The sequence below is a fragment of the Podarcis melisellensis genome, assembly GCF_964234715.1.
Source record: "Podarcis melisellensis genome assembly, chromosome: 15".
Classification (NCBI taxonomy): domain Eukaryota; kingdom Metazoa; phylum Chordata; class Lepidosauria; order Squamata; family Lacertidae; genus Podarcis; species Podarcis melisellensis.
Genome location: NC_138532.1, coordinates 5,332,030 through 5,352,132, shown reverse-complemented (window position 1 = coordinate 5,352,132; position 20,103 = coordinate 5,332,030). Strand labels below are relative to the sequence as shown.

At 42.8% G+C, this 20,103-nt stretch overlaps 1 protein-coding gene across 4 annotated transcripts in view; it reads left to right on the top strand.

The window, feature by feature from the left end:
• The first annotated feature begins 4,294 nt into the window (after positions 1–4,294).
• Positions 4,295–20,103, top strand: part of LRRTM4 (leucine rich repeat transmembrane neuronal 4) — a 407,607-nt gene continuing 391,798 nt past the window's right edge. For 2 of the 4 annotated variants that reach the window (XR_014163348.1, XM_081890971.1), the window contains exons 1-2: positions 4,295–5,226; positions 7,427–9,022. Coding sequence is in view for 3 of the 4 variants with exons in the window: in XM_081890971.1 (XP_081747097.1) it covers positions 5,223–5,226; positions 7,427–8,979 (1,557 nt within the window). In the remaining variant the exon portion in view is untranslated. The remainder of the gene's footprint in view (positions 5,227–7,426; positions 9,023–20,103) is intronic. The other 2 variants (XM_081890970.1, XM_081890969.1) reach the window with 1 other exon arrangement.

Here is a 20,103-nt window from a genome sequence, read left to right as displayed (position 1 = left end):
CCATGGTGGGGTGTATTCCTATTCCACATGGGGGCAGTCATTACACAACTGTAGTTACACAGAGTTGCTTTGCAGCAGCTAAACCTTTGTATTCACTACGGAGGAAGCATTTGCCTTTGAAGTACAACTGGAAAGTAGAAAAAGTGAAGAGCTCAGGATCTGACTATGAATAATATCTGAATATTAATCCCTTGAGTGTCAGGATGGGTAGATAGCAAATTAGAGAAGCTGCTCTGCTTGTGTCAAGATGAAAGGGAAAGGAGGTAGCTCAGCAGGAAAGGAAAACACAGCCTGAAGTATCGGAACTAGCATTAACTGAGTGAGGACTGGAGCAGCTGAACCCAGTTCTGGAAAGCAGGTAGAAACTAAAAGAAGGCTCAGCAGTGACAAGGGCAACCTAGCTAGTGGAAAAGTCAGCATATAAGCAAATTTGTGGGCTTACACCATGGTTAAAACTCAGTTTGGGTTTTTAAGTGCAGCTTTTAAATGAAAACAGGCCTTTCCAACCTCTGATCTAAAAATATTTTTGGATTGCAGTGCCCATCAGCCCCAGCCATCTTGGTCAGTGGTCAGCAATAAGAGCATAAGAAGAGCCTTGTTGGATCAGACCACAGATTTATCTGGTCCAGTATCCTGTTTTCCACACTGGCTAGCCAGATGCATCTGAGAGGCCCATAAGCAAGACTTGAGCACAATAGTCCTCTCCCAGTTGTGAACCCCAGCAACTGGTATGCAGAGACCTACAGCCTCCAAACAGTCAAGTTGGAAAATAGGTCATCATACATCTTCCTCTTGTGGTAGGGAAGTCATTTAGCTAAGTGCTGTGCCAAGTGCTTCCTTTTATCTGTCTCAAATTTCCTACCATCTGCTTCCCTGGATGGCCCTGGATGGCCCCACAACTTCCAAAATATTGGGAGAGGAACAAACACTTCTCTCTATCCACTTTCTTTACTCTCCACTTCACTCTCTTCTTCTCAGCTGAAAAACTCCAAGCAGCATCATTTTTCTCACAGGGAAGTTGCTCCGGCACCTATTATTATTATTATTATTATTATTATTATTATTATTATTATTATTATATTATTATTATTATTATTATATTATATTATATTATATTATATTATATTATTTAAATTTGTATACCACCCTATACCCATAGGTCTCAGGGCAGTTCACAACACAAAGTTGCAGTATACCAAGCACAAAATACATAATAAAAGCAGAAAATGCATTATCAAAATAATCAAAACACAAAGACGGTAAAACATGGCTTTTCACTCTGTGAGCTAACACCTTCTCCCAAGCACATTGTAAGTCATCCTCCAAATAACTCCATATGTCTTTCCATTGTTGATTCTTGCACCACTGATATCTACTCCGACCATCAATTGTCCATTTAGTGAAAGGATCTCATCTCGCAAGTGAACCTTTCTACATTTCCCAGCTGGGCTGTTTCTCTTTAAGTTGGTGACCCAGATGCTTCCGACATCCAGCACAGGACGTCTATGCCCCTTCCTCTTCTTGTTGGCCTGATCATGCATGGATGATGTAGTCCAAAATATCTGGGACACACCCGACCAAGGACAACTGAACTTCAGTGCAGACGTAGACCTCAGGTCAATTTTTAAAAGTTCATTTCTCACACTCCAGGTTTTGTTTTGCTTTTTAAACTGGGCTAAGTTTTTAAAAGTATACATTGCAGCAGGCCTAGAATGAATCAGACTCTTGCAGCCCTAAAGAGGTTTCCAACTGCCCACAGCCTCACTTTACTCATTGCCCATTCATTCTCCTGAGTCTAGTGCAACCAAGTAGCTGATTCATACTGTTATATTTCAGTGAAGCAGCAGAAGTTGCATTAAAGTAGTAAAGTAGGACATGTTTGTGAGCGAGCCCAGCTCAACAAGCAGGAGGGGAGTTCCAACGGATGAAGTGTTTCTGCCCTCAGCTCTTACAGTTTGAAAGCATTTTGGAAAACAGGTGTTGGGAAAGAACTCTGCCTACACCACTGTTTGAGTTTAGTGACAGTCAGATGAGACAACTTTAATTATTTAAATTTGTATGCCACTTTCCCATATAAATATGCTTAATCCTGGCCTTAGTGAACCAGTGTTCACCAAGTGTTCCAGATCAGTATAAGACACTTTACTGTAAGATGACTTTGGATCCCAGGTTGTTTCTGGGTCCAGTTTAACGTGCTGGTTCTAAAGTTTCAAAACTCTAATTGGATCGAGACCAGGTTATTTATCCTTTTAGTTATTCATTTATTCATTGCATTTATAGACCTGCTTTCTGCCAAGACACCCACGGTGGTTTACAATTTTCAAGGACTAAAATAAACATTTAAAGTTGGCATGGGGGGCAATCCTACTGGAACCGGCCCTACTGTTCTCTGTGCCTGCCTCCCTTGCCCTCTTCTTTCTCCTCACAAGTCAGATAGTATCAGAAAGATCACCCCCTCAGCCCTTATGCCTTCTGAAACCAAGGTCATCTTTGGAGGCCTTAATCCAGTGGCATTAGTAAAAGTGAGGCAGGTGGCTATCAAGGAGAGGGCCTTTTCAGTACTGGCACCCTGGAAGAATCATTTTTATTCACTCAGGATTTTAAATTGTGGGTTAAACTAAGCCTGGTCAGTTGTAGTCTAATGTACTTGAACCCAGGCTGTTAACTGATTGTGCTGTCTCTAATGATGCATGTATTTTATTGCACATTGTTAGTTTTGATTCTTATATCTCACATTTTTAATGTTGTTTTGTTTTTAAGCTGTCCAGTACATATTAATATAAGGGTAGCGACATGAATGAATGAACTGACCACATAAATAAATGCTTCAGGGATTCAGCTTAAGACATACAGTAGATCATGCCAGATTTATATCCTGTTCTTCCTCCTGAAGAACAGGGCAGCAGGGGGAGAGATGATTACAAAAATAATAATTTTAAAACAGTATAAACACATTGTAAACACAATTTAAAAACCTTCTTTCAACCAGTGATCTCAAGGTTGCCATGAACCCTGAGATCACTGGTTAAACATAGATATTTCATTAGATGTTGGGGTTCCATTGGCTTCCAGTTTGGATTTTTATATGTTGTCATATAAACTAAAGCAGCTTTATATTGAGTCAGACCACTCAACTATCTGGTTCGGTATTGTCTACACTGAATAGTGTGGTGTTTCATAAACTAAGGCAGCCTTTGTCAACCGGGTGCCCTTCAGACGTTTTGGGCTACAATTCCCATCATCCCCAGCCATTGTTGGGTGGGGATGGTGGGAGTTGTCCAAAACCACGGGGAGGGCACCAGGTTGGAGAAGACTATGGTAGTGCAGCAGGCTACAGCAGAAGTTGCACTATGGTATCAAGTGGAGAGGAGTCTTTTCCAGATCTCCTACCCATGGTCTTGTTACCTTGACGATGCCATGGATTTTTATTTTGATTTATTGCATTTATATTCCACCATTTTTTTAACCCAAGGACTTCAAAGTGCCATACATTGAATCTCCACAGCAACCCTATGAGGTAGATTAGGCTGAGAGGCAGTGACTGGCCCAAGGTCACCCAGTGGGCTTCATGACTGAGCGGGGGTTTGAACTCTGGTCCCATAAATCCTAGTCCAACATCCTAACCACTGCACCACACAAGATTGCACCTGGGACCTTTTGCATGCAACACAAGCTAATTCCATTGATTACTGGCATTCGCCTCTTGGGGAGGGGGGCAGAAGGACCAAACATGACACAACAGGGTCCATATTAACAAGTGTCCATGATTAGACATCTTGAGTTCTGTGCTGTATATCGATTTGTTTCTCTCACCCTTCTCAGTGCCTCCACAGTTCAAAAAAGCTGCTTTTAATACAATTTCCTTTTAGTCCATGAGTGATGCCTTTCACACAAATTATGAATCTGCAAACAGAAAGCTTTCCCATGCACCCCGTTCCAGTCCAAGTGATGAAAGAAAAATAGAGCAAGGGAAGGGGGAGGGTCAGAATTACAATGCTCGGGGGTTTAAAGTTGGAATTCCCGATTTTTCGATGGGAACCTTGCAACGACAATTAAAAAGAAAAAGGAAGAAGTGAGGCTCTGAGTCATTTCGAACCTGTTTCCAGCCAATGCAAACAAATCGGCGGCATCACACATCTGGGAAAGGTCCAGAGGTGCTGAAGTGTGGGGATGTGTGGGGAGGGAGCCGGTGCAGAAAGGAGCGCGGGGGGTGGGGGGTGGGCGTTGAAATAGCAAGCCTGTGTCTTTAATTCCCTTCCTGAAAGAAGGAAGTCTGCATAGCAATGACAGCCTCACTTGTTCGTGCCTTTAATATGTGATCTGTTTTCTCCAGTGGAGGGCACTCAGTGTATCGCAAACTAGAACATTAGCACCAACAAGCGCCTGAGCATCCTCGCTGTCTGAAAAGCCTTCTGAATGAGTGCAGGAGAGCAGCCTCTCTCTCCCAGCACAGCTAACCAAAAACACAAAAAGCCCAACAACAACAAAAAGAGGGAACACTGTCAACCCGACCGGCTAAATGGAGAAAACTAACCAGCTCAGCTTTGAGTAAAAGCGGGTGGCGGGTCTGGTGGAGGAGGAGGGGGGGCGGGTTGACTTCTTCTACAGCTCTGGAGGCCTGGTGGCATCGTCGCCCATCGCCGGGGACCTGCCAGAGGATGGATTGCTGTGACTGGGGATGGCAGGGGGCAGCCGCCTGAAGAGGGCTGCTCGGAGCCGGGCAAAGCGTCCTGCCCTTCTTTCTCCTCGAGAAGTTGCTTTCCCTCCGTGGTCCGCCGTCGCTCCGGCACTGAAGCTTCCCCATCGATGCTCCTGCTGATGTGCTCCATGGCTCTGAGAGGTTAACAAACCTGCCCACCCCCCCAACACCCTTTCCATTCCTCTTCCTGCCCCATCACTCATACCCCATCTTCCAGTCCTGTATCCCCCTCCCCAACCCCCATCATCCCCATCCCCTAACCCTCCCCCATCTCCCCTAAATTCTTTTTCGTCCCCCTCCCCCCTCTCTCGGGAACTTTGTGTAGGTTCCTGGCATTCACGCCGGATGGCGGTGAAGTAGGTGGCAGCTGGGCTCGTGTGTGACATGAACATTGTGATGGTTTAAAGGAGAGAGACCGACTTGGAAAGGGGGGGAGAAAAGGAAGAAGGGGGAAAACCATCTTCACCGACAAGAAGCAAAACAGCTGGAAAGAAAGGGAGACACAGTTGCCGATGACAAAAGGATGGGTAAGCGAACTTTTCACTATCTGTAGGACAGCTGCATAAAGAGATATAGAGATATACTGTATAAGGTGTTTGTGTCACGGCACCGCTCGTGCCTTATTTTGCCAGGTGACTCACTTGCTATTATATTTTTAGCTTCTGTGTTTTGTCCCTTCCTTCCTGCCCTGCTCCGTTTCTGTCCCTGCAGTGTCTCTTTTTGTGATTAATCTCTCGATGCATGTCCTTACTTAATTGATACACATACATCCTTTAGTTATACATACATCCTGGAGTGATTTTGCTCTCCCATCCACCCCCCCCCACCTCCTCCCCCACTCCTACCCCAGCTCTGCTTCTCTTTTGCTTCCCTGTCCACACATAAGTAGACAAATGCATGTTGCATCCCCATCAAGGGTTTGCCCGGTTTCATATTGAGCAAGCTTTTCTGGGGGACATCTGAATTTTTAGCCCTTTTGCTGAATGCAGGAAGGCAAAGTGAGGAAGAGGTATTTTGCTGTAGACCTGCGTTCAGGAGGGCTGAGTTGGTATCTGAAGGGGGGGGGACACTGCTCCCAAAATATATGTTTAGATCTCCAGCAGTCATTTGATAGCTGCTCCTTCCCCACCCCCTCCAATTGTGACAGGTTACATTCCCCCCTCCATCTGTAAGCCAAAAACCATTTCTATTTGGCTGCTGTTCCTGTCTTAGGGGTAAAAAGAAAATAACAGAATTTAAATGAAAAAGCCTTGCCATGGAAGTGAAAGATTAGAAACAAGAGTCAAAAGATCTTGAGATTAGGAATACTTCCTTGCTCTAACACACACACACACCACTAACACGCACACACACACACACACCACTAACACACACACAGAGTATCTCTTGATTTCAACCAGGGACATCAGAGAAAATAACTATACGTTCTCCCTCTCTGTCCTGTCCCTTTTCTCCCTTCTCTTTCCCACTCACCCCAATAATAATAATAATAATAAACTATTTATTATTGAGAAGACAATAGCTCTTTCTCAAAAATTCTCCTGATGAAAAAATGCAGTTGAATCACCAGAAAGATTACAACTCTGGAAAGAACCACTGGCTCAAAGATTATTGTAAGGTCTGAAAAAGTCTCTCTCTGCTCCCGACTTCACCACACACACTTTGTGAATATACATGCATGCAAGACCCTCATAGTTATTCAGAAAACATGGGCTATGTGGGCTGCATGCACACTGAAGCGTTACAGTACAATAAGTTGCTGGCATGTGGAATGTAAAATACTAAAATTGGCTAGAATCTGATGCATATCTGACTCAGTTTTGCTCTGTTGCTGCTAGGAGTATGCCATTCACATCAAGCTAAATGAATATTATTCTGCAAACATCTGTCATATATACACATACACTAAAATAAACCCATGCCGCTGTGCATTAAAACATACCTGCAGGTGATAGTTATCACTATATAAGCAATGATATATGAAGATAGATATGCAAGTCTGTTACGATTATTAGGAAGCCCTTTATTTATTAGGATGCTATCTCTGAGACTTCCTAATACACAAGATATGACACACCAGGCATGCACACCAATCTACCTTTCTGCAGGCTTGAATTATTTTTTAGCTCACATGAAAGAATCCTACCTTGCACTCTATATATATGCATAGTTTTGATGACTACTAGTTTGCTATGCTATAAAGATCAGTTATAAATTTGGGTTGCTAATTCTTAAGGGGTCGATGGGACCTGTACTAGCAAGTTGGTTTATTAAGAAACCTCCTGCTTTTTCAGGAACTATGAACAGCCCTAGAGTCAGTCATTTTTCCTTCCAAAAGCTATATCACAGTGACTTGACAAATATGTTTATTGTGAAAATCCCAGCATCCTAGGAATAAGGATGTTCTGGTGAGATGTAGCTTGCTGATGCACATGGGGATGAGTCAAAAACAAGTGGAAGTGGGGAGGGCTTAGTTCCTCCTCAAAGGTCATAAATCAAACCAAGGTAACTGAATAGTGTGGTGGTATATATGAACTGGGAAGAGCAGGAGGAAGAAGCAACGGAAGAAGGGAAGAAGAGCAAGCATCTCCAGGCAAAACAAATAGGGAAAGAATCAGTAAGGAGGCTAGACTTGCTCTGTGTTATTAGAAGGTCCCACTGATGAATCCGGAGCCTCTGGTTTGTTTGGTTTTACAATGTATGTTTCTCATCTTCTTAATATTGCAGGTTTCCATGTAATCAAGCAGCTGAGAGGCATGAGTGCAGTGTTGGTGCTCCTCCCTACAGTGCTGTTTGTGACGCTCACCGGGGCTCAACGAGCTTGCCCCAAGAACTGCAGATGTGATGGCAAAATTGTGTACTGCGAATCTCATGCATTCAGAGACATCCCTCAGAACATTTCCGGAGGGTCTCAAGGCTTATCGTTGCGGTACAACAGCATCCAGAAGCTTAAGCCAAACCAGTTTGCAGGCCTTCACCAACTCATATGGCTATACCTTGACCATAATTACATCAGTTCCGTAGATGAGGATGCCTTCCAGGGCATCCGTAGGCTGAAGGAATTAATTCTGAGCTCCAACAAAATTACCCACCTGCAAAACAAAACATTTCACCCAGTCCCCAACCTCCGCAATCTGGACCTGTCATACAACAAGCTGCAGGCACTGCAGTCTGAGCAGTTTAAAGGTCTCCGCAAGCTCTTGATCTTGCACTTACGTTCAAACTCATTGAAAACCGTTCCAATTCGAGTTTTCCAAGATTGTCGCAATCTCGATTTTCTGGATTTGGGCTACAATCGCCTACGGAGTTTATCCCGCAATGCTTTTGCTGGCCTCTTGAAGCTAACGGAGCTCCACTTGGAGCACAACCAGTTTTCTAAGATCAACTTTGCTCACTTTCCACGTCTCTTCAACCTCCGCTCAATCTACTTGCAATGGAATAGGATCAGATCCATCAGCCAAGGTTTAACGTGGACTTGGAGTTCCTTACACAACTTGGATTTATCAGGGAATGACATTGCAGGGATTGAACCTGGGACGTTCCAGTGCCTGCCCAACTTGCAGAAACTCAACCTGGATTCCAACAAACTCACCAACATCTCTCAGGAGACTGTCAATGCCTGGATTTCTTTAATATCCATCACTCTCTCTGGAAATATGTGGGAATGTACTCGGAGCATTTGCCCTCTATTTAATTGGCTTAAAAGCTTCAAAGGAAACAAGGAAAGTACCATGATTTGTGCAGGCCCAAAGCATATCCAGGGTGAGAAAGTGAGTGATGCTGTAGAAACCTACAACATTTGTGCTGAAATTCCAGTCGTGGTGACTGAAAAGCCCTACCAGGCCCCTAAAACTCAGCAGAGGCCCATCTTTGTTCCAAAGCCTACTCTTCCCAAACTGGAAGACTATCAGCCAACCTCTTTTACAGCAAATCCTTCTCCAGATTTCCCAACATCTGGACCAGAGCCAGAGTATGAGCATGTTTCCTTTCACAAGATTATTGCTGGAAGTGTGGCCCTCTTTCTATCGGTGGCTATGATTTTGTTGGTCATCTACGTCTCATGGAAGCGCTACCCAGCCAGCATGAAACAGATCCAGCAACACTCTCTTATGAAGAGGCGCCGGAAAAAAGCTCGAGAGTCTGAAAGGCAAATGAACTCCCCTTTACAGGAGTATTATGTGGACTACAAGCCGACAAATTCCGAGACCATGGATGTATCGGTTAATGGATCTGGACCCTGCACGTATACCATTTCTGGCTCCAGGGAATGTGAGGTATGAACCATGATCCTCCTAAATCCATTTCTGCTGCTGGGAAGGAGAGGTAAATGTTCGAAGCTCTTGAGGTGTCTCTAATCACTAGAAAGATTAATGAGCCTTTTTGCTTTTGGGTTTGCCCAGTGTGAAAGGTTATTTAATTAAATTACAGCAATCAGGAAAGTGACTGTGGTTATTTTCAATAGTTCAGTCCCGAAAGGTCTGAGATGAGGTTGGAATAAACAGCAATGATGAAGGCATTTAGGCCTGTCTTTTAGCCTCTAGCCATTTTATGCTGGTTCAAAGTTGTTGGCCTCCCAGGCATTACTTCTGCCACACCCTTGATGTCAAGGGGGGAGGTGAATAAGGCTGTATTTTATTAGACTCTAACAGGGGATGAGAAACCCGAGTACTTAAACATCCTGGTTTTGCCTAGGGCAGTGGCGGGATCAGTGCAAAATTCCATGACTTTTCTGACCTATTTCAAATGAATTATCAAGCAGAGGACTTTATGAACTTTCCTCCCAGTATTTTTGTCCTAGTTCCTCAATGCATTTAGGAATGTGCTTTAAAATCTCCTCAGAATGCAAGGAAGGAAAATGTTGTGTTAATTCCTTTTTAAAGTGCCTTGATAAATAAAGGATTTAAATGTGGTCCTAATTTTAAAAATTCAAAACTCAAAAGCATTTTTATTTTTTATTTTTGCTGAAATTAATAACTTGAGAAGAAAACAAATAAAGCTTCTATTGGCAGGCACTGCTTAATGCCTCATGTGTCAATTTTAGATCTGCAGGAACCAGTCAACAACTCTGTTTCATTGGAGTCCATTTGTATCAGGTGGATGTTCTGGTTCATGTTTATACAGTATATTTTGGCAGGAATATTTGTTGCTGCCTCAAAGGCAGGCATCTCCACAGGAACTGGGAGCCCACAGCTTCATAGGGGGCTTGTGGGGGGGAATTAAGAGTATTACCGTAATAATTATTATCTTTGTGCACCTTGGCACTACGGCACTTGAATGCTGAGAACAGTTCCTTCCCTCTCTGTTGATTGACACTAGACTGACTGTGTCGTGAAATAACCTTTACCCAAATCTGTCAGACCAATGTCCACTTTTGTGTGCAGAAAGTTGGGTGTAACCTAAGATGGGCACACTCTGTGATGGATTTCTGTGACTATGCTGCAACATTGACTCTTTGGGCTTCTTATGCCAGCACCCTTAGCTAATATGTGCACTCTGGTGGAATGACAACTGGGATCACAACTGTAGTAATTGACTTTCTTCATTGTAGTTGGCATTCTATTTGGATGAAATTCATTTATCCATATATATATATATATTCACAATTTTAACAGGGTATAGTGACCCTACCATGGAATGGAGTGAAAGGACAGAAGGATATCCAAATATTTTACAATTTTAAGTATTTTTTCTGCCTGTTTGACAAATGTTCTTCTCTATCAGGTTTTATGTCAATCTATCCCCCCCCCCCAGAAAAAAAAACTCGGAGAGAGAAACAAGCCTATAAGTCCTGCTCAAAGCCCACTGAACTCAATGAATTACTCAATATGAGTTTATTGGGGCTTAGGTAATGCTCATAGTGTATATCAGATGCCATGCTTCACAGATCACTGTAGACTGAACTTGTTCAGTGTCAACAGAGTAAGAGAAGGGGGTCTTCCTCAGGGACATAGAATGAGTCTAGGATATTTTTCTTCCATGTAGAAATGAAACAAGATGATACAACATTGAAGCTTGTAGGAATCAAAGGCCAATCCCACTGTCTCATAAACAAATCAAAGGATATGTGTTGCCTTGTAAATGTTGTTTTAGGCTTCTGCTGCAAATGAGTGCTTTGCTAAAAGTACCAAAGTAACATTTAAGCTAAGACTAAAGACCATTTGCTCTTTCCCATAGCAGTAATAATAATTATCAAAGGGCAAATACAGGATGGTCTTTGGTAGCAAGTGCTAAAACCTTATCATGGGTTCTGGAGGCAGTAATGAGAGCAGGCTGGCAGGCAAATTGCAGTTGGACAGTTGTATCCCCAAAAGCAATGAGCAGATCAAGGGCATTTCTTTCAAATGTGTGTAATTAGGTGCCTGTGCTTTCCTTCAATGCGCTGATGTAATTTTGAAGAAAGGAGAAATGCAACTGTAAACTGACTTTTACAGCAACTACTTACGTATGGCATTTGAGGGCTAGAAAATTCTCTTCTGTCATATGTAGAGTAAATGAGTGTAAAAAAGGGACGCGGGTGGCGCTGCGGTCTAAACCACTGAGCCTCTTGGGCTTGCTGATCAGAAGGTTGGTGGTTCGAATCCCCGTGATGGGGTGAGCTCCTGTTGCTCTGTCCCAGCTCCTGCCAACCTAGCAGTTCGAAAGCACACCAGTGCGAGTAGATAAATAGGTACCGTTGCAGCGGGAAGGTAAATGGCATTTCCATGCGCTCTGGTTTCTGTCATAGTGTTCCATTGCACCAGAAGTGGTTTAATCATGCTGGCCACATGACCCAGAAAACTGTCTGTGGACAAACGCTGGCTCCCTCAGCCTGAAAGCAAGATGAGCACCACAACCCCATAGTCGCTTTTGACTGGACTTAACTGTCCAGCGGAACTTTACCTTTACCTAAATGACTGCAAGTTTGATAGGATTTGCAGTCAGTGGCATATCTGGTTGCAGACCAGGCTCTATGCTTCAGTGGCTAGTACCCTCTGTTACACCCCTCCTACATAGGTGGGTCTCTGATTATTAAGGCAGGCTGCCATTTACATTTTCCACAAATTCCATTTTTCACAATCCCTGAAACTACATCATGGATATTGCAAGAAAATAAACTGCCACTGTGTAAGCTAGGGGCCCAGGCACTATACCTATAAGGATATATTACCCCTTATACATCCAACCAATCACTGTTCTCTTCAGGAAAAGGAGTCCTGCAGATACCATCTTTCTGATCAGGAATTCTCCATACAAAGTAGGAACTTGGCCTTTAGTGTGATGACACCTAACCTTTGGAACCCCCTCCCATTATATGCCAGCCTGGTATTGTCTCCATTACTTTTTCAGCACCTGTTGAAGACCTTTCTTTCCCCAAAAGCCTTTTAAGTGGGTATTTTAATCCCAGTCTGTATCTGTGTGGGACATGAAATTTTATAACTGTTGAATCGCTTTGGGATATTTTGTGGGATGTGATTCAGAAATGAAACGAACAAACAAATAATAAATAGGGCATGACAAAGACTTAGGGAATGAGAGAAAAGCGAATGTGCTCTTACTTCCTCATGGCCCTTGAGTATTTGCATTTGACAGAGACAAGATATCCCAGATATAAATAGCTTCATTAAGCTGATTTGCAACTGAAAAGGCTCTATCACAAAAGATAATGAAATGCTCTTATTGTATCGAGCCAGAATAAGTAATCTGGCCAGGAATTTCACTTTGTCTGTCAATATTGTCCTTCTAAAGCCATAAATCCTGTCCACCTTTATGGGTCTTAAAGCCACAATGTATGCAGTGCATAGCTTGTGACCCACTAAGCCAAACCCAGCTTACTTGCCAGATATTATTATTTATAGAGAGATGTAGCTGTAAATATTCAGTGATATATCAGCAGTGCATGAGATATGACTTGCTGAGTCCTACCAGATACCCAAAAACCGTAACCTTTTAACTGCCCTGACCTGACAGTAGAAGGCAGTTAAATGTTAGTCCCCATTGGCTCATCCTAAGAACCCTTGAGGATTCCTATCAAACCATGAACAAGCTTTAAAAAGAATGCTTGAATATATGCCTTCCCTGTACATTCCCTACATCAAGTAGGGGGAAACCTCACCTGGAAATGGGACGGTCAACTTTGACACAGATGATGCTTAAGGTATCAACCATCCTGCCATTGGGGAGCTTGTAGTTTTCAAATATGAAGTGCCATGATTTCCTAAGAGGAAATTATGTTCTGTGTATAACTTCCAGCTAAGGAGAGAGCAAAGGGACGCGGGTGGCGCTGTGGGTTAAACCACAGAGCCTAGGACTTGCCGATCAGAAGGTTGGCATTTCGAATCCCCACAACGGGTTGAGCTCCCGTTGCTCGGTCCCTGCTCCTGCCAACCTAGCAGTTCGAAAGCACATCAAATTGCAAATAGGGAAGGTAAACAGCGTTTCCGTGCGCTGCTCTGGTTCACCAGAAGCGGCTTAGTTATGCTGGCCACATGACCTGGAAGCTGTACGCCAGCATCCACGGCCAGTAAAGCGAGATGAGAGCTGCAACCCCAGAGTGATCCATGACTGGACCTAATGGTCAGGGGTCCCTTTACCTTTAAGGAGAGAGTGAGGATGTAAGTCCTCCACACTTTTCTGCTACCCGCTCAAGAGAGGTAAGGCTCAGAGAAAAGTGAGGTTTATGTGAAGCAAAGGGGGGTTATAAGCCCCATTTCAAGTCAGGCTAAGGTAAAAAAGAAATGGACCCAAATTAAAATGGAGCCAGAATTTTTGAGTGGACAAAGTTCATACTTAGAGCTCCCTATGCTTCCAGTGTGTTGTTACCAGTAACAGTTCACAAGCCACGTGGCAGGCCACAGATGAATCATAATTATGGAAAGGTGAACATTTACCAAGAATAATGGCCAATGCAAAGTTCTTTGATGTGCTAGAAAATGCAATTGAGATTTGGCAATTTTCAATAGGAGTTCTAGAACTTATACCAGGGATCTAATTTGGTTAGCAAAATAAATGTGCTCAAAATAGATAGAATTTGTGGCTAAACTGTTGTATGCAGAAGGATTGTGGTTTAGAGTGATAAGTTTGCTGAGATATAAATCACTTGGTCCACCTGAGGTGTATTAAGCACAGAGGTGCCCTGATGAAGGAGGGGAGAAGTAATACTGCAACCTCCTGTACTAGTACTGAGCGCAGAATTATAGCCCCAAGGCATAATTCCTTAATGTAAACTGTAGGAATCCCAGACCGTATCATGCAAACCTGCTTTGACCACGATTAGTGCTAAAACTATGGTTAACAAGGATACTGTTGCAGTTATAATGTTAACCATAGTTCAAATCAGAAAGGGAGAAGGGAATCTTGCACAAGAAAGGGGAACCCATGAACTTATGGTAAATTTCTAATCTCCTAACTATAATTAAATAGTCTCTAACTGCCCCCAAAATGCTGGGACCATCATGCAAACCCTTAAGCCATCATGGCTTCTCACTTTGTCATGCAGAGTCCCAAATTCCCACTGCCCTAAAAAAGAAAACCTCAAAGCTTTCTCCACTTTTTCATTCATTGCCCCTTCCATCTCCTGGCCAGGGAAAGAGAGAAGCGGCAACCTACTTTGGGTTCTCATTTGCATGCTCTTATGAGCTGCGCAGCAACATTGTGCGCAAAGGAAAGAGTCTGCTCTGCATCCAAACCTCTTAGGATCGGTCCAGGTTCTTTGCATTGCTGCCTCCCCTTTCATTGCCAGTTTTGTTTGGGAACCAGAAGTGTCATTGAGCCACCACCACCTGTGTGGGTGGTGGGTGTTTCCTCTTTGTCTCCTGTTTGAGAGAGATGTAGAGAAATATGTGGCTTGAAAGGAACTGGACTAGATTCCTAGAGAGGAAGGGGATTTGGGAAGGTGGGGAAGGGTTCTCTGAAGCAAAAACACTTCCCTTCAAAATCCCCTTCCTGCCTGGCTTCTCACATGGACAGGAAAAAGGCATTGATCTCTCCCACGAGCTGAAATGAAATCTGATATGAGTTTTCCTGTTTTGTGCATTTGGGTGAAGGGGAGTCCCAGGGCAGCTGGGAGAGAGGTTGCCTGGGCTGGGTGTATGTGCAGCTGATCCATCCAGGATTCATCACAGCACCAGGATGCTGCAGTTGTTTATACATGCATAATTTGCTCAGAAATTGGAACTACTGAAAAAAGGGAAGTTTATGTATCCCCAAACTCAAAAGTTTATATGTTCCTGGACCCCAAAATAAACATTGGGATTATTTATTAAATTTGTTCACAGGATAAAATCACAATGTAAAAACACAATTGCAATAAAAATGGATGTTCAAAGGTATTCTGCTTCCAAAATACTCATAAATGCATGATAGTCATGAATGCATAAATACTCATAAATGCATATTCTACACACACAAACACACATTTAGTTGTATTTATTGATTTGGGGTTTCTTTTTCCCTCAGGCTTTCCTAAATGCAATACATAAATTCAAAGATTTCTGTGCTCAAAATATTGCAGTTTTTGATGTCTCCTCTAATAACTTTAGTGGTTGACCAGGAGGAAATGCACAAGCAGTGATACTGATGTAGAATAAAATGTCCCTACTTTCAGCTGAGGAAAGTTGGAGGGTGTGTAATAATTCAGAATCAGAAAGCATTGTATATGCACCAAGCTTTTCTTATAAAGAGATGAAGTAAGTAAAGCATATGCTTCTATATTTGCAATTCCTTAGTCTTACTAATACATATCATCTCATGTATTCTGTGCAGGAAGAGTGGTATATTTTCAGCTCATGTCAGTAATAAATCACCACCCATTCCCTTCTCACTGCTAAATATGAGGCCTGGCTGTTATTTGTATCTCTTCTATTACAGCTAGACAATTAGGGTTGCATGAAAGCAACTTCTTATTCTTTGGTGATCACTCGTAGCCAAGTAAGATTGTCTTCCATGAACATGGTCTTAATAGTGAGTCCATAAGTGACTGTGGAGGCCAATTCTGGAACCACATTTCCCGGGACAGAGGTTTCTGGGCAGAAGTTGATCACAGTGAGGGTTTGCCAAACGTGCCTTCCTCTTAGCACATTTCTCCCTTTCGTCCTGGTTTCAAGTGTCTTCAAAGTCCATGACACCTTTGGTAAAGGCTTTTCTTCAAATGGAGGGACTGCAGACCAGTATTACCCAATAGTTGGTGTTTAAACTACATTTTTTAATATTTGCCTTGAGGGAGTCTTTAAACCATTTTTGTTGACCTCCAGCATTACGCCTTCCATTTTTAAGATCAGAATAGAGTAGTTGCTTTGGAAGACGATAATCAGGCATCCGAACAACATGACCAGTCCAACGAAGTTGATGTTGAAGAATCTTTGCTTCGACACTTATGATCTTTGCTTCCTCCAGTACAGTGACATTAGTTTGCCTGTCTTCCCAAGTGATGTGTAAAAATTTTCAGATCATAGGAACATGCAAGCCCATTCGCCATGACAAGGTGATGATCCAGCAAGTGAGATGAGAGCAGCTACTATAATGATAGTAAGACATTGCTCAAATGCAGTGCTTTGTTTGAATTTAATATTGTTTGTCTCCATAGCTACCAAGTTCCAGTAATAAAAAGGTAGATCTACACCTTGTGGTACTAAAGACATATGGAATATAGGTCCTGCCTAGTAGCTTAAGAATCAATCAAAGGGTGGATAATTGTAAGAACTGGACATGGGATATAGGTACATGATATATAGCTGGATGGATAGCTATACAAGTACACACAGTTTTAAATAAGCAAACATGCAAGGCAAACGTACCTCTTAAGTATGTTTGGAAGGAATAGTATGTTGTAAGAAGGAATCATGAGTTGGTTTTTACAAAGTGGAACCATATAGACAGGGCTGTCTTTAGCATATGCACTGCTGGGGTGCAAAAATCTGCCCAGCACCCCCAAATTTAGTTAAGCCCCCAAATTACCATATTTTTCCATCTGACACTCCCATGTATAAGGACCCCTCTATTTGGGGGTCTCAATTTTAAGAAAATGAGGGGAGATGGCCCAAAGTTGTTGAGCTTCTCCCCCCCCCCAACAGCTGCAGGCAGGAAACACTCCCTAGATCATTTCCCGCGGACAGCGGCATCGGGGGAAGTTGTGTGCCCGTCTGCCCACCAGTTGGCGGGAGTGCAACTTCTCCCAATGGTGCTGCGTGTGGGAAACACAGCTTCTCTCCCCCCCCCACAGGTAGATAGTTAAGAGCTTAGGCGGCTTCAGCGGTGGGAGCCTGGTGCCCCCAGGATTCAGGGCTTGGGTGCCCCGCACGGCCCTACATATAGATCAGGGTAATAAAAGAACTTTCCCTAATAAAGCACCTGCGTTTTCATGAACAAGTTTTTCTGGTTGTTTCAACTGTGTGTATGTGTGCGCGTGTGTGTACATGCATGCTATTGAGCTCATCTCCTGCTTACAGTCATCCCAGAGGTATCTGTCTGACCTCTGTAAAAACAGGGTGCTGGACCAGATGGACCTGATTCAGCAGGGCTCTTATGCTCCTCCAAAGCCCCCCATATCTCTATTTTTTGGTTGTCTGAGGATTCCCCTTGTTTCTTGCAGAGCAAAGTAGTCAACATTCCTTGCAAAGTCAAGATATGTTAATTGCTGTTAACTGTGATCAATGATTTTTAAAGGGCTTGAGGAATTATTTTGATATGAAAAGCAAAGGTGAAGGACATTTGACTCAGCCCTTGAAATATATAGGAAGGCTCTCATAGGTGGACAAATCTCTAGGCATTGGTCATACTTTCTGTTCACATAGGTGAACTCTGGCGCTAGCCAGTTGTTCTTCCATCCAAGTCCTTATATCCAACACAGCAACTGTGATGTGTGTGTGTGTGTGAATTCAGTAGCATAATTGGAGCACCTGTTTTCATTGCTTTTGGTAAGGCTTGATGATATTTGAGCTTTCCTAAGAAATTTGAACTCTTAAAAACATGACCCAAGATCCCTTAGAAATAATTGTTCTCTATTGTTTCCAGTTGTGGAAGCACAAAATTGGAGGAGAGCGAAGAAAGGAGATGACACCAGTGTACAATCAGCACAAAAGAAAGAAGGGGGGGGAAACCTGCTTTGCTTTTCTTGCAAAGTAATTGTGGGAAGATCAGTATTAGTTTCTGGGTTAACATGACACAGGCTGTCCTTCCCCAAAATAATGCAGTAGTCATAATCTCACTCACCCACACACTAAAATAACTGGGCACATATTGTTTTAAGATTTTTACATATTTAGTCTAACTTTTCTTTTATGCAGATTAGATGTCATAAGCATATATAACATTTATGGCTACCTACAATATAATTTTAAATCATAATTATTATTATTTTTAAAAAATAATTGATTTAGGCATTCTCATACGAAATTAGTACCTTGCAGCTTCATATAATCAAATCGTATGCATAGCACCCAGGTTCCCATTCTAATCAAAGTTTGAGATCCAGGTTTGAGATAAATTTGCAACCCCTGACGTGTGCAGAATCTCTGTACAACCTCGGACGCAAGGAAAATACTCTGTTTCAGCTCAGGTGAAACAATATCTGTACATATTGCTGTATTCTGCTCCTGTTTTCTGAGTGGTAAAACATTTCAGGGGCACAGTGCTTACCTGACTTTCATTTCTTTTGGATTCTTATTGGTGTTTTGGAATATTTGCATTTGTTTGTTTGTCTGCAATGTGCAGGTGGCGTGTAGGTGGGGGCACAGCTTAAACCTGTCAACAGCCAGCTAAAGTCCACCACTCCTACGTCAGATACTAGGGATGCTTACAAAGCCCAAAATACAGCTCTCTGTGACTCTCTCTTCCTCAAAACTTCAGTTTTTGTATTTTACGACTTCCTTTCATGTGACAGGAAGGCAGAGTAAGCATGATTTTTTTTATTCTGACCATCACCATACCTTCTTGGGTCATCTTGCCTCTATTGAGATGTATCACCTGAATCTTCTTTGGTGATCACGTGTAGCCAAGTAAGATTGTCTCCCATGAAAATGGCCTTAAGTGTGAGTCTGTAAATGACTATGTAGGCCAATTCTGATCCACAGCTGAATACCAGAGGCTATCAACATTCTTTCTTCTAAGAGATGGGCCAGGTATTGCCTCAAGGCAGTGGTGAGTAACCTCAGGCCCAGAGGCCAAATGTGGCTCTTAGGATTCTCCTCAGATAACACCTCTTCCTTAACCACTCTTCGCAAGTCACACACTTCACCAGCCCTATTTTGCACCCTCTGTATTTTTATTTATTTAAAATAATTTTTATTAACTGGCCAATCACATCAAATTAAATCACATCGCATAAATTCCAAATTACAAAGCCAAATTTTTAAATTTTGTTGGGGGAACCCATACTTCAAGATCCAAAGGGGGATTCAGATCATCTTCTTCTTACTGCGTTAATGTCCAAATCAGTCCCAATCAGTCCAGACAAAGTTCATAATTCTATCCTCTGTATTTTTGCCCAGCTGGAATGTTTCCTTACTTGCTTGGATAGATGGATGACAGATAAAAAGGGTTGTTGAGTATGTGTAGAAACTAGCCTTCTGCACAAATGTAACACCACTTTTTTTCCCTGGCCCTCCCCACCACTGACATGGGGCTCTCAGAAGCTTGCCCAGAAGGAAATGCGGTCCTCAATCTGAAAAAGGTTCCCCAACCCAGCATCATGGCAGCCACATTAATAGCCCTGTTCACAGAAACCTGAAATAAAACCCATAAGAATACATTTCAAATATGAAGCTTGACACTGAATACAGACACCAGAGTTGAGCTTAGTTAACCCTGACTCAAATTAATAACACTTCAGGGCATCTGGTGGTGCCTTAAAGACTGTGACATGGCATGAAATATCTCTGGAAGAGAGAGGAGAGAGAGGGAGAATCCTTGGGGATGCACTTAGCTCTTCATGCCCTGAACTGTTTAGAGAATGAATGACTCTGCTGTGGAAATGAGTCCAGAACCTTCCGTAAGCTTGACCTTTCCTGCAAATGTCTCATTGCTTTTCCTGAGAGGTAAAGAATGTGAGGTGGAACAACCTGCTCATTTTAACGGCAGAGCCTGTTTTTACTTTACGCTGCCACCTGCTGAAAAGAGGTAATGACTAGTTTTAAGCCGAGTTAGAAGGTATAAGGTTGAAGGAACAAAAATAATGGTTATGTGTTACATTGCATACTTTAGTCCCCTTGAAAAGTCAGAAATCTCTCAGCAACAGGCTCCATCTTTGCCATTCGCTTTGCCTGCTACTCACCACCCCTGGAAAACAAAAACAACACACACATCCCACAATCCCAAAATCCTTTGGGATATGAATCTAGATATCAAAGTTGGCATCAAGGATTGGCACGGCCAGGCACCTGCTGAGGGCCTACGCCCCAGCAGGGATCCACTGACCACAGCCTCCTTTTTCC